The 27,977-nt window shown below is 41.9% G+C and overlaps 2 protein-coding genes across 2 annotated transcripts in view; both read right to left on the minus strand.

The window, feature by feature from the left end:
* chd7 (chromodomain helicase DNA binding protein 7) overlaps nt 1–10,341 on the minus strand; it is a 73,794-nt gene extending 63,453 nt beyond the window's left edge. Inside the window, exon 1 of the mRNA XM_042428027.1 lies at nt 10,014–10,341. The gene's annotated coding sequence lies outside the window, so the exon portion shown is untranslated. The remainder of the gene's footprint in view (nt 1–10,013) is intronic.
* Nucleotides 10,342–16,381: 6,040 nt separating this feature from the next.
* rab2a (RAB2A, member RAS oncogene family) overlaps nt 16,382–27,977 on the minus strand; it is a 32,098-nt gene continuing 20,502 nt past the window's right edge. The window contains exons 4-8 of the mRNA XM_042429592.1: nt 27,884–27,966; nt 26,351–26,443; nt 25,162–25,273; nt 20,205–20,273; nt 16,382–17,469 (exon numbers count right to left, since the gene is read on the minus strand). Coding sequence (XP_042285526.1) covers nt 17,374–17,469; nt 20,205–20,273; nt 25,162–25,273; nt 26,351–26,443; nt 27,884–27,966 — 453 coding nt within the window. The 3' untranslated portion in view covers nt 16,382–17,373. The remainder of the gene's footprint in view (nt 17,470–20,204; nt 20,274–25,161; nt 25,274–26,350; nt 26,444–27,883; nt 27,967–27,977) is intronic.

The raw sequence follows: 27,977 nt of genomic DNA on the forward strand, positions 1-27,977 counted from the left end.
GCGGACACAAACCTAACTAGACACCTGAAGAAGTGAGTGATCTCCCTCTTCCTCTGGAGAACACGTGTGCACCCACCCACCTCCCATTACCACTAGGATCTAAGTCGCTATAATTTATACCTTTGTTCCCAAATGGAGGACAGCACGCAGGAGCTGGCTAGCTGTGTGTGTAATTACGCTCAAGTGAGGGGATGCGGGGCCGTGTGTTTGGGGCTGGGATTTGAGGCCCGGAAGGAAGGAAGAGAGAGAGGAGAGGAGGAGGAGGAGGGGGGGGGATCAAGAGAGCGAGAGAAGAAAGAGAGAAGCAGTGAAGCTAGAGAAAATCTGGTTATTTTACGCACGGCTGCTTCGTTAATGGACAGTGTGTGTGCGACGTGCATGTCAGGGAGTGTGTGTGTGTGTGTGTGTGTGTGTGTTTGGGGGAGGGGGTGGCGGAGGGGTGGGTCAGCAGGAAAGGGCTGTGTTTATCCAATCTGTTCCCTGCCTTTACCATGTGTGTAGGAAAAACCACTGGCCGGCTCTCAGTCTGATCCCAGAGGACACAGAGGCCGAGAGACAGGCACAGGACAGCAGGAGAGAGGGAGGGAGAGAGAGAGAGAAAGAGAAAGAGAGCGAGAGAGAGAGAGAGAGAGAGAGAGAGAGAGAGAAGTAGGCCACAGGGGGTGGCCAAGGAACCTGCTAGTGAACAGAGTGTGTGTCAGTGTGTGTATGCATGTGCTCACTGAGCTAAAGAACCTGTTATATGGTCTCTGAAACTGACTGTCCAATCTTTGAAAAATCACTCACATACGTGTGTTTTCAAAAGGTGAGAGACGCAGGTATGTATACATGACAGAAAAGAAACAAGTACAACACAGAAAGGAGTCAAACATCTTTACACTATCGGTTATTGTCTGAATTCTCTGGCTTCTATGTTTAACAAGTAAAGACTTTATTACTGATGGAAATCAGTCAGATTTTAAAAAAAAAATTTCTAAGTCTATCTTTTGTAAACTAAAAATGTTATGCAAGTAGCGTAGCCCCTTTAAGGAACAGCTCAGTGCATAGCGAGTGTGCTTGAGAGAGAGAGAGAGAGAGACTGAGAGAGAGAGAGATTGAGTGTGTGTGTGTGTGAGACAGTGAGGCTGCATCGACCGGAGCAGAGAATATGAAGTTAGCAGTATAGCTGTGAACAATGCAGTGTGTGTAGAGTTCAGGCTATTTGTCGGTGAATACATGCTACAACCCAAGCCAAGTTCTCAGGTCTTGCTTGCCACCCAGTAGGGACGCCAAGGTGACAACACCGGTGTTACTGGACATTTTACCAGATAAGATATTGGTCGATGACGCTCAATATGTATAGAGCATTTACTTTGGTCTTTAACGTTAGATTTTTAGTTCAGATCTTCTCCTTACTTACAAGTTAGTGATACTTACTAAATGGGTTTTATTTCCATAAATAATTGCGGTGAGAAGGTAATGTAATCCGCGTATGGCCAAACGCCATGTATCACTGGTAACATGTGTTGCTCAGCATCCCACCTCCTCACCTCCTGGTGGGCCGAACAACTCTTCTGGCGAAAAGTAGTGAAGAAGGGCTTCAACCAATGATTACTGTCATTATCAATTTAATATTTGGCAACTAATCAATCGACTAATCGTTGCAGCTCTATTTTGAAGCTGGGCTAGGTTTAATATAGTGGAAAATTCACAAAAAGAGCGACTACATAGACAAACACATGATGATGATGATGATGAGATCAGGAATGGTGCTGATCTGACAGACTGATGGATTCTTTCACAAGTTTGACAAACAGTGACAACACAGCCGTAGTAGATATTAAAAAGTGTACATTTTCAAACCCAGAGCCAATGAACAGAAGCATCTGACTTGAACTCTGCAGCTGAAGAACTAGTTTAACATCAGTAAACATCACAAACCAACTCAAGATTCTCCCCAGAACTTTGAAACAAGCGGCACATAAGGGAGACAAAGGATTGAATTCAACCTCTCGCCGGTCGACTGCTGTGAAATGCACTATGATGACTGACTGGATTGCGACTGTGAGAAACTGCCTGGTCTTAAAAGAGTTCACTAGATCTACAGGGTCCAAAAAGATTACAATTAGCTGCAATGGGCTGATGTAAAAGATACGGACTGACGTTCTGATGAAGGCCTTCAGAGGTGGTTAGGTCAATGGAATCATTCTTAATCCTATAAAGCAGATGTCTTCGATGTATACTTGAGACAGTGACGCAGCTCCATTTTTGGCTGCACTTGACTCGAAAAAGTACACTTGACTGTCTGTTTTGGATTTTTATCAGCAGTTAAAATTCCCTTCAATACAGACAGTGGCTTAATTTTCTAACTGAGTACAGACGGTTTCTCTGTTGTGGGGACAGATTAGGTTTCTGATCCGACCTAAATATATACTTAAACTATTAGTACAGGACATACACTCAACCTACTCATTTATGAGACTGTTGCAATGTGTGACCCACATTCAGCTCAGGTCAGCAGGAGGGGGGGGGGGGGGGGTCAGATGACGTACATTGACCCCCTTCAGGATGACAGCCAATGAGGGTTTAACCCTCGGCGGTGTGTCCGACAGAGTATTATGACTGGACCACAGATTCTACTTCCCCCACCGCAGTCAATCACGGTCACCTCTCCCCTCAGACTGCTGGCAGAGAGAGGTGACATAAGACGCTCGTGTAAAAAAAAGATCACATCCCTCTGGATTTCTTCGTTGTCGTTTTTCGTGTGAATATTCCAATGCCGGTGTTTTACTGAATTTTGTTCAGTAATTCCATGTGTATGCGAGAGTGACAATCAGAAATCATTTCCAGGGTGAGGGGGAAATTGTTACTCGGTGATGCAAATGAGTTATCATAGTGCCACTGTTGCAGGCTTTGGGGAAAACCCAGAAAACTTGTCAAACTTTCAAAAAAGGGGGAGACTTTGAAGCTACAGGATTTGTCACTACCTGGGAGTCACCTCAGGCTGTTCAACAAACCACCAGTGGTTTTGGCTGTTGACAGATTTGTCATCCCTGTGCAGAGAAAGTGAATGAAGATTTGGGAAACACTTCTGAGTAACAAGAACATCACAGGCAGTACTTTCCTGACTCTCAGTCTAGATTTTCATTTTTATAACAAATATGAATAACATATTAGTTTGCAAAGAAAGGCCTTTCATGATGAATTTCCCTTGATACTGAAAACACTGAACCCTGTCTTGATGCAAGCACAAACAGGAAGCCACAAACACACCCCAGGCTCTCCAGTGTGCTACCCCCATACCTCCCTAATCAATCACCGATATTGACATGCCCTTTTAGACCAATGGGACAGGCAGGTCTGGACTGCGTCCCCAGAGACTGGCTGGTTCCACTTCCCTGCCCCGCCTGCCTGCCTGCTAACAACCAATTAACTTCCAGAGTCCTTCCAATAGAGCTGTGGGGTAACTTCTCCCCTGGGACGCACACACACACCCCTTCTCCAAAGTCAGTGTGCTCTACAGGATCAAAAGTGCTTTGATTGTGGGTTTGAATCCAGCTCAGGATCTCCTAAACGCTTTCTTTTTACGACTACAGCTGAGTAATACTTTTTTTTAGCAGGATGACGATCCAGCTGCTTGCATTTTTGGGTCATCAGAGCTATAATTAATGACCGACATTAGCTAGCAATAATGTACACAACAAGCATCATTTCAAGAGGAGGTGTGATGCTAACATTTCTAAAAGGAGATACACGCATCTTCTCTCGCATGTGCTTCTCATTATTCCTTTTTTTTTTTTAACTCATCTCTCCCCTCTCTGACCTTGCATCCATCTCCATCTTCGTAACTGGACGTTGATGCAATGAGCAGGCAGCACTTAACCTTTCATCAGCTGTGTGAATCACTTGAGGAGAGAAATGGTGACGTGAAAATGAAGGGAGGTGGAAGGATGCATGGATGCCACAACAGTGGCATTAAACCACAGCGTGCACCGGGGGAAAATGATGAGATGTGTGTGTGTGTGTGTGGCGCTGACGTCGCTTTACAGTGATGAGATTCAGAAGCAGCCGATGACACAAAACTCACACATGTTTCCAGTGAAGAGTCCTGGGTTTTTTGCCTTTGATTGTTTGTTTCGCAGCAGTACGGTTTAGATGGTGTGTGAAAGCTGAAGGAGGAAAAACAGGATGTGACACACGTCAACACCGAGAGAGGTCAAGGATAGATTAAAAGCCATGCACACATATGGGTCAGAGATGTACTTGACAGGCCGTCTCCTCTATCACACACACACACACACACACACACACACACAGACAGACGAGCCATGCAGCCCACACACAAACACTTGAGAGCTGTATTAACGCCAGCCTCTCTTCTAGGCACAGCACTTGGTCCAGAAGGCCTTCCCTGCAGGAAGAGGATGGGGGGGGGGGGGGGGGGGGGGATGGTGGAGGCGAGTGTGGAGGAGGAGGAGAAGGAGGGGGTAGAGGGAGAGACAGGTGAGAGGGAGGGATGAGAGAGAGAGAGAGCGAGAGACAGTGATGACACTCAGTTCTGAATGTCACCACGGTGCTAAAGACCCCCGCTAACCTTTTGGCTGGAAATGATAGGACGGGAGGGAGGGAGGGGAGGGGAGGAAACAGACAGGCGGGCAAAGATGGAGAGAGGGAGAGAAAGAGAGAGATAGAAAGGGTGAGAATGAAGAGTAGAAAGAAGAAGAGGAGGGGAGCTCGTGCGCAGGCAGAGAAGGAGTGGGTGGGTGTGGAAGTGGAGGGGTGTAAGGGGGGGGTGGAGGTGGAGCGATAGATGGCAAGATGAAAGAGATGGAGACAAACAACAGCACCACTTCTCTTCTCTGCTAACAGGGCTGCCATCCACGACACATGATGATAGGAGACACAAAATGGCCACCCCTGGAGCACCCTGGTAGCTGAAAGGTTACAGCGCATGCCACATAACCGCGACGTCCCTGGTTCCACTCCAGCTCAAGACCTTTATTGTATGTCATACCCTCCCCCTCTCTCCCCCCTTGTTTCCTGTCTGCGTCCCCACTATCAGCTCTCCATTAGAGGCAAAAAAAACGCCCCAAAACATCTTAAAAGAAAGGCCACCCTAACAAACACCGAGCAGTCGGCGTCATCCACCTCCAAAGTTCCTCCCTTGGAATGTTTTCATCAAGTTGGTAAAACCTGCAATGACTTCATAAATATAACTACAAAGTATGCAGATCAGAAAGCTGAATCACCAACCACAAAATAAAATATTCATCAATTTCTATACCAGAAGCACTACGGTAAGTTGGCTTTTATTGATGTTCAGGTACAATGTCTTTTTAGTAATGTTTTGTCACCTATGAGTCAATATATAAATACCCTAATATGCATTAAATGGTTAGGTTTTTATGTATGCTGCTATCAACCAGTTGGTGAGGGCAACATCGCCTGTAAGGACAGAAATTTGCAAAAAGAAGTCCCATAAGGGCTCGCTGCTGCTCACGGAGCTTTCGCTTTGAGCACGGGTTTCTGTAAAAAGCGAGGACATGAAAGAGCGATTGAAACAATTCACTGGAACTCCACCTGTACCAGAGAGGCAGAGGGATAACACTTCGATTTCAATAAGTTCGGGGACGTTTCCCCACATCAACAGCAAGATTTCACTGTCAGCTACCTTTAGCTACCAGGCAAATAAGTGAGAAAATAATTACTTCAGAGATATGAGGCTTCATTTCTATTCCAACTACTGAGCAGTATTGGGCGTGTAAACAGTCAATCTTGAGAGTGATCAGAGTATCGTAGCTCTCACTCTTACACAACTTCACCATAAACTTCACAGATATATTCTTGCATCACATTTGACCACCGTGTTGAATACATCTAGATCACTCTACTTCACACCAAGAGAGATAAACAATGTATTGAAGCTACACAGTACTGACCACAAGAAGGAAGTGCTACATTTTTGTCAGATTTGGCAAATGAATTTAAATCTAAGTCAACTTTAGTACGTAAATACCAAATATGTTACTGAGTACTAATGCTTCAAGTTCAAAAAAAAAAACAAAAAAAAAAAAAACACACACACACACACTATGCAACACAATATGTCTCATTGAAAGTGAAAACATGCACTTGATATAAACTTCCTCTCAGCCTACAGAGAAAATCTCTGTCTCAATCACAACCCACAGCTTTCATTCAGATAAATCCATGTTAACATATAAACACACAGCTGTTTTCAATGTGACAGGCTTTGTGACAATATGAACTGCTAATTTAATAAGTGAAACAGTAATCTTATCCAGATTTGGATAAATCAATACAATTTTAGTTGCTTTTTTGGGGGGGGAGCAGGCGTGTGGTGAAAGAGGACTCATCTTAGTGTGTGTATGTGTGTGTCAGGGTCAGAGACTGGGGATGAGACAGGATTAGTACCGCAGCTACAAGTCAGGGTGGCCAATCAGAATAGTGTGAGAAAGAGAGAGAAATGAGGGAGAGAGAGAGAGAGAGAGAAAGAGCAATCTCCAAAATTAATAGCCCGGTAAGTCACACTCCGCTCAAGAAGTCAAAGACCTGCCACAGAACTAGACAGCAGACTGGACCGATATCACGTACAATTGACTGGTTAAGTGGGAAAAAACTACCTTCTGAAATGATAAGTGGGGATATACAGTGTGTTTGAATATGTACAACAGGAGGGGACGTTGATTGATAACATGTGAGGAGAGTGAAATGAGATGGGATGACAAAGACTTTAATGGCCATTTTCTCTAACAGAGCACAACAAAATCAGTGTTGTCGGGCACAAGTTATAGTGCTCTCTGCATGCCAATAGGGGTACTGCTCATAGACACACCTATTGTGCCTCTGGCCTGTCCTAATCCGGCCCTCTTTCCTACACTTCAGAAGTTTAGATCTCTTGCTCTGAGCTTTCCTTAACCACCGTGAAAACAGTGAAAGTTGATTAAAAGGTCAATAGAAGGTGGAACATCTTGAGTGAGATGTTCAGATAACCAAAGCCGATCACACTAATGAATCATAGGTCAAAATAACAGAATGGCTTATTCAAAAAAAAAAAAGTGACGCATTGACAGACTCTCTCTTTCTTCTGAAAGCTAGAGTGATTGAATAAGAAAGCCATGGCATAGAGTAGCACAGTTAAATCATTATGCTCATTAGAAATGTGAGTTTGAATGTGTTGAGATAAGATATAGTGTGGAGAACAAGCATCAGAGCATGGATATTACTCTGGAAATGTAATTGCATCATTCTGTGAAATCTCAATTAACTGGCAAATCTTAATGTTGGATATCATAGGGTATGAGTCGCTCGGCTGCATGTGGTGTGTCCCCACATCTTATCCCCCAGTGTAAGGTGGCAGGGATTTCCCTGATCGTGCGTGAGGCCTAATCACCAACATGTTGGGCATTGGACTGAAAATGGAAAACTCATGAGCATGACTGAAATCTACATCTTTCGATTCTTGTGGTACAGAAATTTGTAAATGTTACGGGACAAGATTTTTCTTTAGGCGGTTAAACGGGGCTAACGACTACACCCAAGCAACGATTTAAGGTTAAGTAATTGTTCCAGTAACTGTTTAACAACATACAGATTGAGACATTTAGTTTCAAAATCTAAATGCCTTTATTATTTTGCATCAGTTTCCCTCCATGTCCTCAGACAGCGAACAATGCCTGCTAGTCAGGGTGGGTTTTTTTTAGCTCAAGGCCTACCAGCTAAAGTTAAGACAAGCAACTCCAAGGTCACTAACAACTTGCAGAAAAACCTGAGTTTGAAACAAAAAAAAAACCTGCTCCCCCTCTGAAAATAAAAATAATAAAACGACCATTAATTTGCCTTAATGAAACTATTCAATTGTGTCTGAAAACCAAAAAATTTGATCAGAGCAGTATCACAACAAGAGAATCTGGGGAGGGAGAGGGTTAACTTTGTGTCCGAGTTTCAGCTTCTTTCAGACCAACTACCTCTTTAACAAACTAAGTCAGTGCCTCAACTTTACCCACAAGAAAAGACAGAGCGACAAACGGGAGAGAGACCAAACAGTGTTGAACATCTGTTGTGTGCATGTGTGTGTGGTCGGGGCCTCTTATCTCTCCCTCTGTGGCCCGCTAAACATGACTAGCTGCCATCTTGGCTCACAGACACAAGGTGGTGGGGGTAGCAGCTCCTGGCTCTATGGCAGACGGGAGGAGGACAAGTAACGAACCAGCACATATACACTGAATGTTTCAAACTGTGTAAATAATATCACCGTGTGAGAATTAGTGTTTTGGAGGATACGCTCATGTTTATGTTGTTTTTTTCCCAGAGATTTTAGCGTTTCCAAAGTTGCGTGAGAGCGGCAGGGTGACCATTATGCAAGTTGACCGATTACAGAACACATAATGGAGAAAGAGGGCAGGATAGCGCAAGAAATACACACAATAAAGTACGACTGTTACAAAAAACATGACTGTAAATAATGTCCCGTTAAGATGTGATGCTGAAACTAGCGAGGAAAGAGAACCGGCAGGTGTTTCTAGGCTGCTTTTTCTCTCCGTTCACACCGAGTAACAAGTGTAGCTGTAACTGTTAGCGATTACCAAACTTCGGTCGCCGGATACAAAGCAACGCTACAAACAAGCTCTCTGAACAAAAAAGACAAAACGCGGAAAAGCCCGGACGAGAGTTGGCAGGTTTGCTTTGTTTTTTTAAAACCTCGGAGGGAAAAAAAGTGAAGCGAAAGATGCGTTAAGTTAATTTCCTTGCCCAAGAGCTATCTGATAACCGTCCCGAGCAGGGTAATCGCTGGCTCGGGAGAGGGGGAGAGAGGGGAGGGGGGGTAATAAGTGGTCCGTACACACAATGAGGATGAGAGCAGGCTAACAGGCTAGCTGAACCTGTGTGTCCTAGCACTGGGCTAACCTCCAGCGGCTAGCACGGCTAATTAGCCTCTCAGCGGTGTTTCGCACGTCGCTCCGGACCAGCGGACGACTCGCTCGTTTCGGTTTTTATTCTCGCAAAAACAGTTTTCTCTCTACTCCAAACCTGTACACTGCGGCGAGTCTTTTTTTCATACATTTAAAATTGTTTTAGTCATGTAAAGCATGGTAAAAACACGGCTGAATGGAGTAATGACCGCCTGGCCTCACTGTTCCCCCCTCCTCCTCCTCCACTCCACGACTCCGTCCCTTCCGTCCAATACAACTACTACTACTACGGACACTTCACACTGTCCCCTTCCAACAAAAACACAACTATTCAGTGGAAATACAACTCATGTGTGTAGTGTAATGTAGAAAACGTATTAATTCAAAAAAGTGATGTGTTTTTGGCGATATGTGCCAAGTATTCTCCGCTGGGAATCTCCCCACAGCTCCGCTCATTCAGTCGGCCGGTGACTCACCTCTCGGCTCGGGCCACCTCGTGTCTCCGACAAGCTCCAACACAATTAGCTAACAGGGCTAACACTCACACTTTAACACTCAATCAACCTAATTTTTTCATAATATCAAAATTCAACAAGTAGTCAGGGAAACCGACTCAGAAAAACAGAGAGCCTCGCCGTGTTGTGCTGGAAATGTTTCTTTCCACTTTTCAACTAACTAATGGGACTGTTGTGTGTATGTGTGTGTACATGCGTGTGTGTGTATGTGTGTGTAACGTGTGTGTGTGTGTGAGCGATGCAGCGGGTGGCAAAGCTAAACTTGCTATTGTTAGCATGTCGGCATGGCAGCTACATGGACCTTCAATGACTTTCTTGCTGAAATGAGAGAATAAAAACAGAAGCTAAATAAACCAGCAGTCCTGGACAAAATCCATCCAGTGAGTTAGCCCCTGAATGAAATGAAAACAACAAAACTCGCACGGCGGATTAAAGGGTCCGATTGCGTTGAAAAAGTCCAGAAAACTTACTATTCAGAAAGAATTTAGATGGTTTTAATTCAGGATCAGTCGTTATAATGAACCCATCGTGTGCTATCGACAACAATTAAAAAAGCACTCATTCAAAAGGGCATTTGTTAGCTTACCCAACAAGCTCGGTCACTTCGGGCTTTTTCTCAGATCAACTCCTCGTTAGTAGGGCTAGTATCTCCGCTCGCTTGAAAAAAAAATCCACCGTGGTCCTTTTTCCTTCAAAATATAAATAAACAGAGGAGAAAAAAAGTTCAAGTTTTATGTTTTTCATGAAATATTTCTCCGGCGTGTCTCGCATCCGCGACCTCGCCGACTAGTGTGCGTTGCTCTTCGCTCCTTTGTGTTAATTTCACTCAAATCGAGTTTAATCCGATCGATCCCTCGGCTGGTCGCGCTCCCGAGTCCTCCCCTCCAGACACTCGCTCACCTTCCTCGGCCAGGGGGGGCGCGCTCCCGAGGACCTTTCATACAGATAAACAGGCGGCGTGCGCGGTCACTGACCCCGCCGTGCCCGTGTGACGCGCTCTGTGAGAGTTCTCATTGAGGGATGGAAAAAATATATATGGATGTGAAATTAACAAAAGCAAGGTGTTTGAAGTAGGAGTTCAAATTTGATCGGTTGGTAAAATTTGAATTGTTTTAATAGGAGATATTATAAAAACAACTGATGCCAGGAGTCTGTTTTGAAGTCAATTATAAACCATTATCAGGTGAATTCTATTCTTAGCTGGAAAAAATGATTTGGTGATGTGTCTAAATATTTATTATGACAAACCAGTTATAAAATTGTCCTGTTTATTTATTTATATGTATTTATTGTATGTTTTAATTAAATACATGCATAAATACATAAGCAAATGCAGGTCTTGTTTTAACCAGATATCTTTGTCATTATGCTTTAAATTTAAATTTTCCATGGTGAAGTAGAGAGATTTTGTGATATTTCCAATTTCGCTCCTAACACTGAATGTATAAGTGACATATTCATCCAGTGGATAAGAGTTTGTCCCTACATCGTAATATTTTTGATAATGAGAGTTTATGTTTGTGGATGGAATGACTGTGAAGACCAAAATGAATGATAAAACATCACTATCATACCTTTAAAAAAAAATAAAAAAAATTTCTAAATACTTCACAGAACCTTTTCAGGGATTGTGTGACCTCTGGGTCAAAGAGTTTTCGTAACTGTATGAAAACTGTCAAGCCAACAGGAAATACTGAATATGACTGACATGAGTTTAAGGTCTGTGGTGTCTTTCTGTTTTTTATTTATTTCTGTTTTGAACCAAATGTATGTATTGTATTGAGGTCCTGCATCTCTATTGTTAAATGTGGAACTTACCCACCATTGAAAGTGAGCCTAGTGAATGCTCAACTGGATGGATGGAAGGAAAATTTTGAATAGAGGACTTATCTTTTAGTTATCTCTTAGTCTCTTGATTTATTTGTCAGGAACTGGCTTTATATTACCTCTCAAATTATTCCATAATATACTCTATAGTAATATTCAGGAGGTTTTGAGTAGCAGAGACACACTATAACGTCCATAGAAATTTAATGTTGACACAGTACCAAATGAGATTAAAACAGCACCATGAAGTAGGATATCATCAGTATAGACATACTGTTTCAATCCACTTATGGTGAGATTTTATTTATCAGTTTGGACTTACTAAAGATGATGAAATCGCCCGAGGTACAGATGAAAACATGCATATTGGAGGGATATGAGGGAACAGCAGAATGCGGATGTCCCTGACACAACCAGTAATTTGCTTATCATAACAATCTGGCCCTCAGGAGAGAGGCCTTTAAAGACACACACACACACACACACACACACACACACACACACACACACACACACACTATCTCTCCCTCATAGAAATATACTTTCTGTCTCTTAACACTCCGATCCCTTTGTCTGCTCTCTGACTTCCTCCTTCTTTCTGTAAAGAACACAATACACTTAACATTCACTTCCTAATACGATATTCTAACACATTCCTTCTACATTCTGCTACAAATGATCTAAATTTGCAATTTCCAAACCATACCATAGATTCTTATATTTTCATACCTTTCAGACAGCCCCTGGTTTTTGGCTCATTTCAGTATGTTTTGAAAATCAACGTGCAGAGACTTGAAACTTGCTGCAGTTGGTAATCCATCACCATGAACATCGTGTCTGCTTTTATTGAAGTCAAAGATATGTTTTTGTAGTGCGATTATGCAGTTGAAAATGCAGAAAATCTGCACTGCGTTACCAAACTAGAAATACCGCTTCGTGGTTGTATGTCTCCACCAACCAATCAAGTTGCAGTTTACATCCATGTCTGTTCAGACTCATACAATATTTGTAGTGAAGACTTTGAAGGAATTTAATAAAAGGTATTAGGTGTATTTTCCTTGTCTGTGTTCACATGATTGGCCAATAAAGTTGATTCTGATAGAACACAAAGTTGTAGCTGTGACAGTAGACAAAGCTTCAGATATGGATGTTGCTGCTTCTAAAACGTGGATACTTCACACATCTTCAACCCGGCAGCACAGAAGATCTGTACAATCACCACAATTTCAAGGTGGGCACCCAAGATTAGTATCACCAATTCAGTATCTGACCAAATGTGAAATATGGTCACAATCTCCCCTTCTGTTCCTGAGTTATGGGGTTGAATAATGGCCAGAAAAGTGTTTTTGCAGAACATTATGATGTCACAGTGAAGTTGACTTTTGACCTTTTGGATATAAAATGTCATCACTCAATCTTTTCATCCTTTTCATTAGACATTTGTGTGAAACATGTTTTTTGAGGTCACAGTGACCTTTGACCACCAAAATCTAATCAGTTCACTCTTGAGTCCGAGTGGACATTTGTACCGAATTTGAAGAAATTCCCTCAAGCCGTTCCTGAGATATCACATTCTTGAGAATGTGACAGACAGGTGTACGTATGGACAGACAACTGAAAACATAACGCCTCCAGCGACAGCGACAGCTGTGGCCCCTCTTATTACTATTACAATATACTGTATGCTGTCTCGCAACATGGTGGAGGGAATGGCCTCACTACTGGGGAAAGATGCTCCCTCTAGTAATTTTGATTTTAGGTATCTACTGAATTTGTAATTAATATAATGCAAACTATCTCAAGAGCATTTGCTTTTATTGATTTCTCTCTTACATTGAGTAAAAAAACATTTTTTAAAGGCTGAGTTTATTTAAATTGGCAATTTTTATGAGGTTTCACAAAATAAATAGTTTTTCAATTTTCTCAACATTTCTACATTTTGAAAACAGGTCAGTAACTAAATTATTGTAGATTGTAGTTATATTCTTTACTAATCATATGTTTTATCTGAATTGTCATTGCCATTAGCTTAGGTTTTGCTAACATAACACATTATCAGAAGATGAGTTGATTTTATGTCCTTCATTAAAACATGATGTCATGTCCTAGTTTTTCTAGAGATCTTGGTTTTAGATCTTGCCAAATGAATTCACACAGTACTGATTAAGACAATCACTGGCAGGTAAATCTCTGTATTTAGCAGTGAATCAAGAGTTTTTAAATCTGTTGTCTGTGGTGACTTTGCCGTGGTGGCGCACCAGTAGTGATGCATTTTATGTCAACCAGCAGTGATTGGTTTGCGTCTGTTGACCTGTCTGTACCCTACTATTGAATGGATTTCACTTGGTGGTTCCTGATGACTTTGGTGATACCCTGACCTTTCCTCAACCTTGTGGCTTTGAGTAAAGTATCTCTCTTCTCATTTAGCACCATCATCAGGTGAAAAATGTATTCAATTACTTTGTGCTAACTAATGACATTCCCATCAGCCTCAGCTGTACTTTAGGTTTAGTGCTAATTAGCAAATGTTAGCATGCTAAAATAAATAAATGAATAAACTAAGGTGGTGGACATGGTAAATATGACCTGCTAAACATCAGCATGTTAGCATTGTTATTATGAGCATGTTAGCATGCTGAAGTCCGCAGAGCTGCTAGCATGTCTGGTAATGGGGGAAAATGGTTCAATTGTCCATTGGAGAGGTTTCACTGATAAATGTAAGAACTAGCTAAAAAGCAGGTTACATACAGGAGCATTAACCAGATTTTTCACAACCAATGTCCTACCATTCCTATTGATGGAATTACATTATTGATCTATAAAACATTAGTAAGTGATTTAACTATTAATAAAGACATATTTTACAACTTTATAAAGGATGCCTTATTAAAAAGTGGTACCAAATAAATCCTATAGATGAGTGGCTCCAGTGCTTCATGCTAACATGTTAGCATGCACTATGCTGACTGACGGTAGCCTCCGTGCTCACACTTTTACATACACCTATCTACCAAAAACGTGGCATATTCCTGCAGATGTAGGAATTCCATGTAGGGCATTGCTAAAAAGATTATGCACATACACTGAAAATGCAAACCTCCCCTGACTACACATGAGTCAAATGTTTCATACATTAAGCAGGCTCTCATTGAGGCTGACCTTCATCAGGGAATATAATCTCCATGACTGCTGAAGGTCGAGCACCACAGATCCAAGAGCACACAAGTCCCTCCCTGCTCATTTTAACGGATAAATCAGATACAGTAAAGCAGTATGTGGACCCATTACCATTGATTCATTTATGAGCTGAAAAAGTCACCAGCATGGGGCAGGGCGGGTGGAAAGTGGAACAACTACACCAAAACAACAAAAGGACAGAAAATACAACTGCAGGGGTTTTTTTTGTTTTTTTTCAAACACTGTATTTTTTTCCATCTCCACATAACCATCAAAATGACATGTTTAGAGTTTAGAATGTTTTATTATAGTTTATTGTGATAGCATTTTCATTTTTTCTTTTTTTTCAGTTTTATTTTTTCCAAAGAACAAACACAGCAAATAACGTCGAGGGGGGAGGAGGAGGAGAGGCGGGGAGAGGAGGGAAGCGCAAGAGAGGAGGGCCACATAGATAAGATAGATCAATCCATAGATAGATAGATAGATAGATGCGTCAGGTTTGGCTTGATCCTCCCCCTGTAACCCCTCTGGGTCCACACACACACACACACTACATGTTGCTTTACAAAGAATAATTGCCATCAGAATAAGATTAATAACTGTCAGAATATATCTAGGAGTTTAAAAAAAAAGAAAAAAAACAAAAACAAAAAAGAACACACTGCTGAGGAGAACAGATCCACTCACGCTGCTGTGCAACCCAAAAAACTCCCTACAGTTATACAGTTAGCCTGGAGAGATACACAGCTGTATTAGATGGACAGAAAATATATGTATGCATCATCATCTATGTGTGTATGCATGCATATACTGTATGGAGGCTGGGTGTGTGTGTGCGCGCATGGAGGGGATGGGAAGAAAATCATTTTAACATGATGTGTGGGTTTTTGACTCGTCTCAAATCCCCCCGATTCAAACCAGGCATGTGTCCATGATTTTACATGTCTCTCTAAGTGTGCATCTATGCATGCGTAATGCATCGTCATCTAGCTAGTTATAGTGGTAAAATGCCTATTTTGCAGATAAAGGGTCCGTTTGATTCGTTTTAGCAGCTGTCCAAATCTCTCAGTGGGGGTGGAGTTAAGGCAGACAGCTGATCTCAGGTCAGATTGCAGGGGCTTAGGGTGATTTTTTTTTTCTCCCCCTATTGTTTTTGTTTGTTGTCAAAACACAGGTAAACACAATATTTTGGCATTAAAAATACAGAGCTAATGTTACCATACAGTCTGAGAAAGAGAGAGAAGAAGGGAGGGAAGGTGGGGGGGGTTGAGGGGAGAGGGATGAACGATAAGTAACTGAAGTAGTAAAATATGATCATAAACAGTAAAACGGTGCCCATTACATCGGGGATCTCGAAGCAAAAGAAAAAAAAAAAAATTGCAGCAGTCATTGATCAAGCTCTAAACAGTATACATTATATATCTGCCAGCTAATTCATGGTGGAAATCATAGCCTGCTTAAAAAGGGAGATGCCTTGACATTTTCAGTTGGAGTCTGTTCTCCACCAGGGACTTTGAATGCCTCTACACGGTCCTGTTAACAGCCTGTTATCATTCATACTTGTCATTTAAAAGAAAGGGCACCACCAACCCTGATGTAGCAGGGCGGCTCAGTGCCTTTGGGTTTAAATGAGAATTGTTAAAAATGCAAAAAAGCTGCTTCCCGGTCCAAAACGGTCTCTTTTTCAAGCCCTGGTAAAGGAATATATCGAGACTACAACATGCCAAGTCTCACCTTACAAAAGCCATAAAAGCTACAGAAACCTAAAGAGCCATATATACACAGAAATGCGCCCGATAAATACAGTTAACAAAAAAAAAGTTCCAATCTAATTTCCTCTTTTTTACTTCTTAACTTCATAACGGCGGCCACTGCTCGCGACATCCCTTAACGTTTCCTTAACTTTTCCTGCTTTTGCTTTTCCGTCGTTCCAAAAGGATTTGCACACTCAACAGTTTGGTCTTTTATTCTCTCCCAGGACAATTTAAAACACTTTTTTTTTAAGCCACAACCAGTTCGTAGTGTTCATTAAATACAAATCATCTGCAAGTCAACCAAAAGGACACAAAGACAAAGAGAGAACAAAAAACAACATGACAAAAAAAGGGGGAAAGGAAGCACAAAATAACATAATTTGCACAAGTGTTTTTTTTTTTATGAACAGAAGGTACAGAGTGACTTGAATGCCTCCTACACCTTAAAGACTGACATACTGGAACACCTATATCATCCCTATACACGCAGGCACAGCATGAAAACTGACTCAACATGTAGAAACATGTCCCGCTATCAACATGCTGCGTCGTTTTCTCTAAAAACATGTACAGATGTGTGTATAGACACAACACAGGGTTTATTCCATACAGTCAGTTGTTAAGAGTGTTTATTCTCAACCCACAGTCTTTTCTCCATCTGGACAAAGTCAACTCACCCTTACCAGAGATATCCTTTTTTTTTATGATTCTGAGGTACTATAATATCCCAACAACCTCCTCATGAATTAAGAGGGATGCGCTTTTTTAAAAAATAAAAAGATTAAAATGCATTTATCTTACCAAAACAAAAAAAAAAAAGCTGAATTGCAAAACTTGACAATTTGGCGGGTAAATGTGCAGGTGAAGCTGACGCTGTCCTCGTAAGACTGTGGGAAGTCGAGTTGACTTAAGGGGATGCAGCCCCCAGACCCCTGGGGTATGGTCAAGAGACTTAGGAAAGACAGAGCTGAGAGAAAGACAGAAAGAAGGAGGGATGGATGAAAGGATGGAGAGAAATAGAGAGAGAGAGAGAGGTTAACAAACTGTTACTGGGCCTGGACAGTTCTGTAGAAACGCAAGGGAGGGTCGGAGAGGGCGAAAAGGAGGAGGAGAAGGAGAGGGGAGGGTCGGGGGTTGGAGGAGGAGGAGGAGGAAGAGGAAGAGGAAGAGGAGGCGTGTTCTGGGGCTTCAGCAGCAGCCCCCTCCAGCCTGTTGGCCTCCCTGGCTACCGGACAGTGTGGAGTTGGTGGTAGGGTGCTGGGGTCCAATCTTAATACCATTAGCCTGCGAGAACACAAAGACAAACAAAAAAACGCAGTTAGAAAAAAAGAGATCTCACGCTCACGCACAGATGATGAGAATAAAAAAGTGACTCAGTCTATTATTATGATCGGGAAAGTCCACTGCTATATTCAACTTTAACTTCCAAAGAAACAAACTCAACAAAACTCAAACTCAGAGCTATCATAACAAAAAATATATACAGCTATTGCCAAAAAAAGAATTATTATTAATAATAATAATTAGTGAGTACATTAAAAAGCCCTGCAGAATGAGTGTGTCATTGCTTTCATGGTGAGATTAACACTGCACAGCGCCTGCAGGGGTTCCTATTAGATCACATCAGAGGGAGCAACAGGTGCTGCTGCGTTGCACAAAGGCAAAGGAAACACCAGCAGCACTCAAGGACACGAGGAGAAAAGAAAGGGATATAAAAGACGAGGAGAGAAACACAGAGACAGACAGAGAGAGAGAGAGACAGAGAGAGAGAGAGAGAGAGTGAGGCAGGCAGGCAGGCAGGTGGGTGGTAGAGAGACACAGCTCTTTCATCTCTCTCTCTCTGAACTGTAGTGCTCACTTTCCCTCTCTGTGTTTCATCATCTCTCTCTCTCTCTCTCTCTCTCTGTGGCTGGAGCACTCAGCCTTGCTCTCTCCTTCTGTATATATTTATCTCAGTGTAACTCCCCCTCCTACACTCAGTAGCAGTAGTGCCTCTGGGAAACACTGTATGCCTTTAAATCACATTTATTGAGCTAAGGCCATGTGTGTGTGTGCGTGCGTGTGTGTGTGTGAGTGTGTGTGTGAGTGTTTTCTCATAGTGGCTGCCAACATTTCTGGTGGGGCTTCCCTCTCTCTCTCTCAGCCAGTCAGCTGATGTGGTTTGGCCGGCCGGCCTGCCTTCACTCCGTCTTACTGTTACTAATAACAAAAACACTCAGTGGCTGGGTAACTCCAGCCCTGTCTGACTAATGCTTGGACTTGCTGGTTGGCTTGCTGAAAGGCCCAGATACACACACACACACACACACACACACACACACACACACACACACACACACACGGTTCTGTTTATATACTGTATTGGCTGTTGGATACACGGACGTGTTCACACGTTTGTTGGTGCGTATGCTCCATGTGTACAGGCCCAATTTTTTTGCTGCACGCAGACAATGTGTGCAGACCATGACATGACTTACATTATGTTGCCACATGGACGCGTGTATTTTACGTTTAACAGTCTGGCAGTCTGGACAACACTTTCCTTAATAAGTTAATCATCTGCATGACTGGATGGCAAACACAGAGCACACAAATACATCCGCACTAAAAAGCCAAATTAGTTTCAGACCTCTGAAATGCAGCTCACATCGCAGGTTTGTTTAGTAATGTGCTCCTTGAGGGATCACTCCACCAGCTTGAGAAACAGTCAGCCGATCGGAGCTTTGTAATCGCAGTTAAGAGTGAGGAAGTCATGTTCCGTCATAGCTAGCTAACTGTGTAGACAGGTGTGGATGAGACTGAGGCAGCTGCACAACTTGTTCTAAGTTCAAATCTTCCAAATCAACAGTTTTACATTGATCAGTGTGGACAACGTTAAGTTAGCTGTTCCTAGCAACGGCTACGACAGCTTCTGTGTTGACTGAAAATGATGTGGGACAGATAGGCCGCTTGCTACTGATTGTTTAGGGCAAAACGAAACAAACATGAAATTTGCCAACTTGAACACAAGGTACATCCTACCGGGACACAGTCTGGTGCTGTGTGACAGTGAAGTTAAGAAGGCAACATTCTGCCTCCTCTAACCTTCTCTGTGTGCGCTCACTTTAAATGTCAATATAACTGATCACACTATACAGGCCTTGTAGAATGAATTACAGTGTTAAACATTACCATCATCAAATAGTGATTGATGATCATCTCAGTGCAGCAGGGCAGGAATTACTGTTTGCCTGCTTAATAAACAGGTAATATTCATGATCACTATTTCACGTCTGTTCAAACAGCAGAAACAGGAAAAGTGTGAACGAGAACAACTCTTACCAGCTAAGACTTGCAAAAAAAAAAAAACAACCCTTGAAATAATAGCATGGATCCAGGTTGTTTTCACATGTTCACAGCGTTTGCAGATGAAGCTGCTTTAATGTGGACTGAGCAACACTTCTACATGCTGACAGGCTGGCTATGTGGACATTCCTGCCTGGAAAACTGTTCCACTAAAAAGATAACCATCTGGTTGACTGGATAACAAACTTACTGACTGGCTGCATAGGCAGCTTACAGACTGACTGGCTGGCTGGATGAGTGTTTGTTTTCTTGCCCAATGACTGAGACCTTGTGGGATGTGAGGAATTTATGAGCTGGCAAGTTGCCGAGAGAAAGAGAAAGATAGAGAGAGACAGAGAGAGAGAGAGAGAGAGAGAGAGAGAGAGAGAGAGAGAGAGCTGAGGAGTGAAAGAGAGTGAGTGGAAAATAGAGCAGGAGAAAGGAGGAACGCAGGGAGTTTTGCTTGGCTGGAGTCAAAGGAAGCAGAGAGGAGGGTTTTTCCCCCTCTTTTAGAGGAGAGGGGGAGCGTGGCAAAACCCCACACACTGCTGGAAAACCACACCGAGGAGAGGGAAGAGAGGGAAGAGGAGAACAAAGACTGGAAGAGAGGAGAAGAGATCCTAAACTAAAAAAGAAAAAACAAAGAAGGAGAGGGCTGGGGAGGAAGGATATAGAGAGGGAACAGTGCGTCTCACCTCGTTGTTGATATCAAACACTCCCTCTTGGATCTTCTCATAGATCTCCTTGGCTGTGTTGATGAAAGCCTAGAGACAGGAAGTGAGGAAGAGGGAGAGAGAAGAAGAAAACGTTCATATTTGGATGTTGACTCCTGTTATTGAGACTCTTATGAAAATGTTTTTACAAAAGCAGTCACACATATCTTTAGGAAGCTTCTGCGTTTTGAAATGTATTTAACAAGTTTCAGGTGTTGGAAAAGAACACACCCAGAATTTGACTGCTCGATATTCTCGTTAAATATGACTTATCACTTCACTACAAACTGTTGTTAATGGGTTACAATAAATGATTTAATGCATTCTTACTGCCTACCAGAAATCTCTTGGTTACCATTCACGTCAAGACGCTATGGAAATATTTCAAAATCTTGAAAATTGCTCTGAGTGCGGCTGGAAGTGTGAACGGATTTGTTGAATTTTCCATGTAGGTGTGTCAAATGCTGATGAGAAACTCAGACATTCCACATGTGAGAGTTGGCTGCTACACAGCGATGCATTCAGCAGTTATGTCAATGAATAAACACACCCTGCAGACAAACAACAACCCAACATGTACGTCATGAAACGCGCCCGCCCGCGTGCGTGCACATGCGTGTGCACGCATGCGTGTGAATTTGTCAGCCGTACTTGACAGATGCTACTGTCAAGTATGTGATGTCCAAGCTTCCCACCAGCACTTGAATGTACCATACAAAATAAAAATGAGCGTGTTGTTCACTGTGATGGATTACCGACCTTCAAGCAATGTCAAGTAATTTCATTTCATTGCGTAGTGAAGTCAACAGAAGCTGTTTGGTAGTAATGTTAAGTATTTGGGGATGTTTAGTAAAACATGCAGAAACAAAAAAAAAAGGTCTGCATGGCTGTGCTCGCTTCTGTGTGCTGACAAAACCAACATTTTTAAAAGAGCAAAATCATATCAGCCCATCTTAAAATGACAAATTAACACCGTATCTTGTTTGTTTAATCTGGATACAAACATCCCACTGTTGAAAAGAAAGCAGATGAATGTATTCCATGAAATGTCGAGGAATAGCTATATCTATTACCTCATGTATGAATATGCTCTTTTTTTTAAACATGTGTTATTTTGACATGCCTGAAGATGAGATTTCTACTTCTTGGAAATCAATGTCTCACTTATTGTGTTGCTGCAAGTTCAAATTCAGTCAAAAAAAACCTGCTGATTTTTAAAAAATGTCATTCCTCTACCCCACCGATCCAATAAAAACAGCCTTTCTCTCCCTCAGTGATATCACATCGGTTTATTCTGTCCTGCGCTCGTATTCTGTTTTAACAGAACAGGAAACACATCAAGGAAGGAGGATTCTCTCAAAATGCTTTTCATGTTGGGACTTAAAGAGCTCAAGATGTGGACTATATTCAGGAATATAAATCTTCAATGAACAGTATTCCAAGCTCCTTTCAAGGCTGACGTTTAGGTGATGAAGACCTTGTTAGAAGACGCAGAAACCCTTCAGAAAAAGTTCTGCTGTTTCTAGTCAACAGCTGCTATAATAGGAAGATCTGAGCAACACACACACACACACACACACACACACACACACACACACAGAGGATCAAAGATGTTAGAATAAAGTAGAATTAAGCTCCCTCAGCGACTCGCTTATGACTTTGGTATCGATGCTCTGTTGTCTCTTGGGACAGTCTCTTAGTGTTTGTGTCTCCGGGGTGTAAACTGGAGAACAACCAGAGGATCTGACATCAACTCAGATCACACACACACACACACACACACACACACACACACACACACTGCAGTCTATGAAGGAACAATCAAACAGCACCACACACACAACTTTGTCAGACTCAAAAAAAAAAAAAGTGTGTTTCTTAAGCAGAGTCTCTAAAGAACTGAAAATATGTCCTGAACTGCTATCTGACACCCTGTCAGAAATAGACTGAGGAGCCCAAGGGTGCTCCCAAGCGCACTCGGTCCTGTTCGCTCCTGTCCTCTTTCCTTTCACGTCTCTCTACCCTTTCCTTTGCTTGAGTTCAACTCATGGAAATATGAAGCTCAGATAGGTGTAGATTGTGAGGATGGAAGGAAAACAGAAAACTAGGGAAAAAGAGAGCGTAGAGAAAAGATTTGAGGAAAAAAAGCAGCAAAAAAATGGAAAGAGATTTAGTAAAAAGTAAAAAAAAAAAAAAAATTAGATAAGAGAAAAACTAGACAAGAAGACAGAAGAGCAGAGGACATGAAAGAAGACAGAGGACTAAAGAAACAAGCAGGAATAGTAGAGGCGATGGATCTGGAGGAAGGAAGGGTGTGAGGAAAGAAGAAATGATGGGAAGATGAGAAGATGCTTACAGGAATCTCTCCTCTCTCTCTAAGGACCATCCCTTCAGCCCCGGTGTCCACCCACAGACCCTGACGACAAACCCGGCGCACTGATTGGCTGCCGGGTGTCGCTGAGGGGAGGCAGGGTGGAGGTTATGAATATGTATGAACTATAACTGGTTGATATACTGCTGAAGAGAGAAAAGGAGATGATGGAGAAGAGGGAGGAGGGGAGGAAGACGTGTAGGGGACACGCTGGACGAAGGGGAAGAGGGAATGGATGGAGAGTGGGAGGAGGTGATGGAGGATGGAGAGGGGAGCGGGGGGGGGGGGCCGGGATGTAAAGAGCAAATGATGGACGTCGAGGGATGAGGAGGGATGGAGCGAGGAGAGATGAAGGGAAGGGAGGAGAGAGGTATCAGGAGGATTCAGAGGACACTAATGAGACAAATTAATCATACCACACACACACACACACACACACACACACACACACACACACACACACACCCATCCCCCCTCATTTTAACCCAAGAGAGAGCGCTACTCGACAGCGGTGTGGGTGTGTGTGTGTTTGCATGATATAGGCCAGGCAAGTCAGGGTAGGAAAAAAAAAAAAAAATCAATGTAAACACACACACACACACACACACACACACACACACACACACACACACACACACACACACACACACACACACACAAACACACACACACAATCTCTCTCTCTCTCTCTCTGCGGTGCCCAGGGCTGGCATGCTGCGCTGTGTAGGATGGGATTATTTATGTGATTGGATAAGTGAGAAAGGGGTCCCCGAGGACAGCGCCATGCATTCATTACACGCAACAACACCAGGGGTGTGTCTCTGCGAGGGGTGGAGAAGTGTGCTCATTGTGGTTCACAGTGCTAATGTGTGAAGCTGAAACATGGTCATCCACAGTACCACAGTGCTAAACAGTGAAGTCAACAGGAAGTCAGAAAACCTCACACTATAATAGATCTGGTTTTAACAAATAACCTACAAGCTTGGTTTCATTGTGATCATTCTAACTCTGTCTGACATGTGTGGTGTTCATCTTTTAATGTGCACTGACTAACTGGTCAAGACTCACTTGTCTGATTTCTATTAACACCACTGTTGTGAACTAGCTGATGCTAGTGTGCACTGTTGTCAGTTAATCATTCAGTTAGCATGGTGACAGAGATGGTGGTGATGAGGAGGGCAGGGCCCTGAGTACCAATGAGGACACAGAGGTCATGTCTTCTGTGTTGTTTCTGTTTCTTCTCCTCGAGTTGTTAAAACTTGAGGAGAAGTTTCATATCGACAGTCACACATTCTGTAATTCTGTTCTGCTGATTCTGCTCTTGTTTTGGGCTACGTGTATTTTAAAAATTGTCTGTTTCTGGCAAAACCAAAATGAAATTTCAATAAAATGATATTCCTGGCGGGGTGTGTAAGGCTTTGAAGCAGCATTTACACCGTCATGCAAGGACATTTAAATTGAAAATAAATAAATAAAATCAGATCATTTCCAATACTTTTTTTGGTTGGTAAAAGGTTCAGGTTTTGCTTAGTGAGTTTGGACTCATGACCTCTGGATGAAGGGGCTAAAAACCTGCTCTGCTAACATTTAGGCCACTTCTGAAATAAAACATCCGAGAGTTATTTTAGACTCTTCGCAAGAGGAGAATGATGCAGATCACTGAGGCGTCATAGGTTGAGACTGTAACTGACACATTGGCAAATGAGAAAAACAAACACCAGTGTACATGCTGAGTTATAATGAATGAAACAGGATGTTTATCAAAACCTTTCTTTTCATCAAATGATTTATGGTCTAATGAAATTAAAGAGAAAATGTAGCAATTAAATTGTACTTTCATGACCTTTAACTTTTAGAAATATTATTAATAAAATATGTCGTCTAATTAGACTTTTCTAAACATCAAAAAATAAGTTGTTCCTGTATGTGTGTGTGTGTGTGTGTGTGTTTTGTGAGGTTTATATCTGTGGGGTGGATGTTTTTGCATCTGTTGTTATTATTGCATTTGTCTTGTACCTTATTTACTTATTGCTATATGCATTTTAATGTAAAGCACACAGCGTTAAAAATGTGCTGTATATATCAAATTATCTTTCTTTTACTACAATTACAACTGCTGCCGTCACTGCTAAACAAACACCATCACAGCCTGCAGAAGGCTTAGTGACTAGAATCACATCCTGATGTAAATCATGATATAGTCATAAGATTTATTACAGTCTTCAGTGGTAGACACTCATGCTTGCATTGTGTTCAAAACAAATAGAGAACTAACTTCAGCCGCGGATATCAACAGGCCACACTGATATCTGTGAAATAGCACACGATATGTGTGAAATCCTGTTGTGGCCCTTCTTACAAGAAAAGATTTATATGTGGGGGGAAGCTGTTAGCAGTAGTGTTGACCTTTCAGTTTCATTAATCATCTTTATGCAATTTTCTCTTATTATCCTACATGTTAACACCAAACTATCTGCCACCTCCTGTACGTAGCTGGTATGTAGGTACCAATGTTGAAGATTCTTGTGTGCATTAGTTATATGTGTGTGTGTGTGCGTGCGTGTTTACCTCCTCTACATTAGAGGCAGTCTTGGCTGAGGTCTCCATGAATATGAGGCCGTGTTCTCTGGCAAATGCTTCACCTTCCTCTTTCTTCACCTCTCTCCGCGACTCCAGGTCACTAAACACACACACACACATTGACGCAATGACATAACACATTTTAAATGAGGAAATAACCTGTCAGCCAACAGCAGAAAGATGGTACAATATAGTACATTGTGTACAGCGTGAATACTGATATTTGATTTGATTTTAAATCTGCGGGGCCTCTGAAATTCTTATATAATTTATCAGTTTGCTTTAATGTATAAAAACAGGATCTTCTTTCCATGATAAAATATCACTAATAGCTGATAAAGATGACTCAGCCTTTGTTATTTTGACTAAAAAACGTCTTTTATTGAGCCACACCATCTGCTGCCAGCTGGCTAACAGCCTCATTTAATCCTTATGTTTCTTATTTACTTAACCAAGTCTACCTGAACTCTTATACATGTGTATTAGTCAGCCTGGCAGTGCTGATATGGATCATTTTCAATAATAATTTTACTATATATTTGTATCAACAGCCACACTTCTTTTAACATAACTTGCATCATTTTTTTTACGTAACACTATTATGTAACTTCAGGTATAGCCATCAGTTTTGTCAACAACCAGCTGAGGTTTGTTGCAGGAGTTAACTTCCTCATTTATATTCAACAGGATCATGTATTTAGCAATGTAGAATTAGTTTCTGTTTGGTGTCTGCAATGCTGTCTTTTGACATAACCTTATCTTACACAATGTTACGTTACATAACCTCAGGTACAGAGTGAGCCAAAAGTTTTGTGAATAACCAGCAGATGGTTGTTGCAGAAGTCAGTTCCTCATTTAAAAGACCAGTGTGTAGAGTTTAGTGGCATCTGGCAGTGAGGTTGCAGATTGCAACCAACTGAATACTCCTCCCCTCACCCTCCTCTTCCAAGTGTGTAGAAGAACCTACAGTGGCCGTGAAACTTGCAAAATTGTGACATTTCATATGATTATACACTAATTAAAACATACTTATGAATATTATATTCCATTTCTGCCAAGTCTGTTCCGCTAGATGCCACTAAATTCTACACACTGGTCCTTTAAATACAGATTGAACTTGAATTAGTGCAGTCCAGCCATCATTGTGTAATGTATCTTGCAGCAAAAAGGACTTTACCTCTTGTTGCCAATGAGCATGATGACCATATTGGAGTTGGAATGTTGGCGAGCGTCCTCTAACCAGGTCGTCAAGTGGTTGAAGGTGTCCCTTCTGTTTAAAACAAAATGCATGAAGTTTATCAAAGTGGCACGTTGATAAAACAGAAAACTTCAGAGATAAAGCACCTGTCACATGTTCCATCAAAGAACATTACAGTAAACACAGTAATGTCACATTGTACTTTCACTTGTAAAATGTTACATGGTGTCCTTAGCACTTCCTCTTGCGACATTTACAACCATTTAAACTGACAAAAACATCTCTTCTTGCAGAAGTCAAACTTGGCAGGCTTGTTACTATGAATGGCCTAGCAGCTGTTTTTACTTGAATGAGCTGAGGGTAAATTAAAACAGAAAAACATGCTTCCACTCCTGTAATTTGCTTAAAGTGTATAATCCTCAAAGACAATTCTTTTGAATGTTTTTAATATTGACAAATGTGGATGTGACTATGTTTGTAAGCAGTTTGGGTGATCAGACCTTCACATATCACAGTTGAGTTGAATTTTCTTGGCTTTAAGTATATTTTTGTCATTTTATTTTATTGGAGAGTCAACATCATTCTGTAGAGAGGAAAGACATGCAACAAAAGGTTCATGGTTGGACCACCAGAACACCTGAACAGTTAAATTTGGATTTTTATATGATTCAATATATAATCCAATCAACAGGGTCTCAACTAATGCAAAACAACTGAATGAATAACTGTGCAGGGACGTTAACATACCTCCAGGGCGTTTAAAAAATAACATGTCAATTAGAGAAAAGGCAGCACTGTAGGCTGTAAGCTACTGATATCAAGAACTATTGTCACAGTTAACACAATGTTATTGCAGATCAGGGAAGTTTTCAGTTGATAAGAATAAGCACCGGCCTCTTGTTCTAGCTCAAGGCATAATGTCCAAAGCCAGGTTGTAATGTCCCCACGATACTAAAATCAACTCCATGGTGGCTTGTCAACTGACTGCATCTGCAGATAAGGTCATAACTAAGACCAGAAGGATTCTCCCTCTAGAGAACATCACGCCATTTGTTTTCAACACAGAGGAAGCTGGTCGAGGGGAAATTTGACCTAAAGGTAATGCTGGACAGAAGGTCAGAAGGTCATGATAATCATTAAGAAAGAACCTCCGGGGACCATGATCATCAATAACAAATTTCCTGTCAATCTGGCCATTAGTTGTCAATATATTTTGCTCTGAACCACAGTGTTGACTGGACAGAATGCTGAGCAAGAGCGCAGTTTATCGAACCCTTAAGATTTTAACACTTCACTTTATGGATTTCGTATCTTTGACCCCCTCGAATTTGTACATTTCTTTGCTGCTGCTATATGTGGATCACTTAACACTCCAAGTTGTCACGCTAATAGCTAGAAGAGGAAGCTAACAATGATTTTTTAGGCTTCTCATTCTGATGTGACACTTCACAGCAGTCTTGAACGCAGTCTAACTATGAACCGTATAGAGGTCGGTCTGATTGGCTGTATTACCTTGTGATGTCATAGACTAGCAGTGCTCCTGCTGCTCCTCTGTAGTAAGACCTGGTGATGGACCGGAATGACTCCTGACCAGCCTGGAGAAACA

The sequence above is a fragment of the Thunnus maccoyii genome, chromosome 12 (genome assembly GCF_910596095.1).
Source record: "Thunnus maccoyii chromosome 12, fThuMac1.1, whole genome shotgun sequence".
In the NCBI taxonomy this organism is placed as follows: domain Eukaryota; kingdom Metazoa; phylum Chordata; class Actinopteri; order Scombriformes; family Scombridae; genus Thunnus; species Thunnus maccoyii.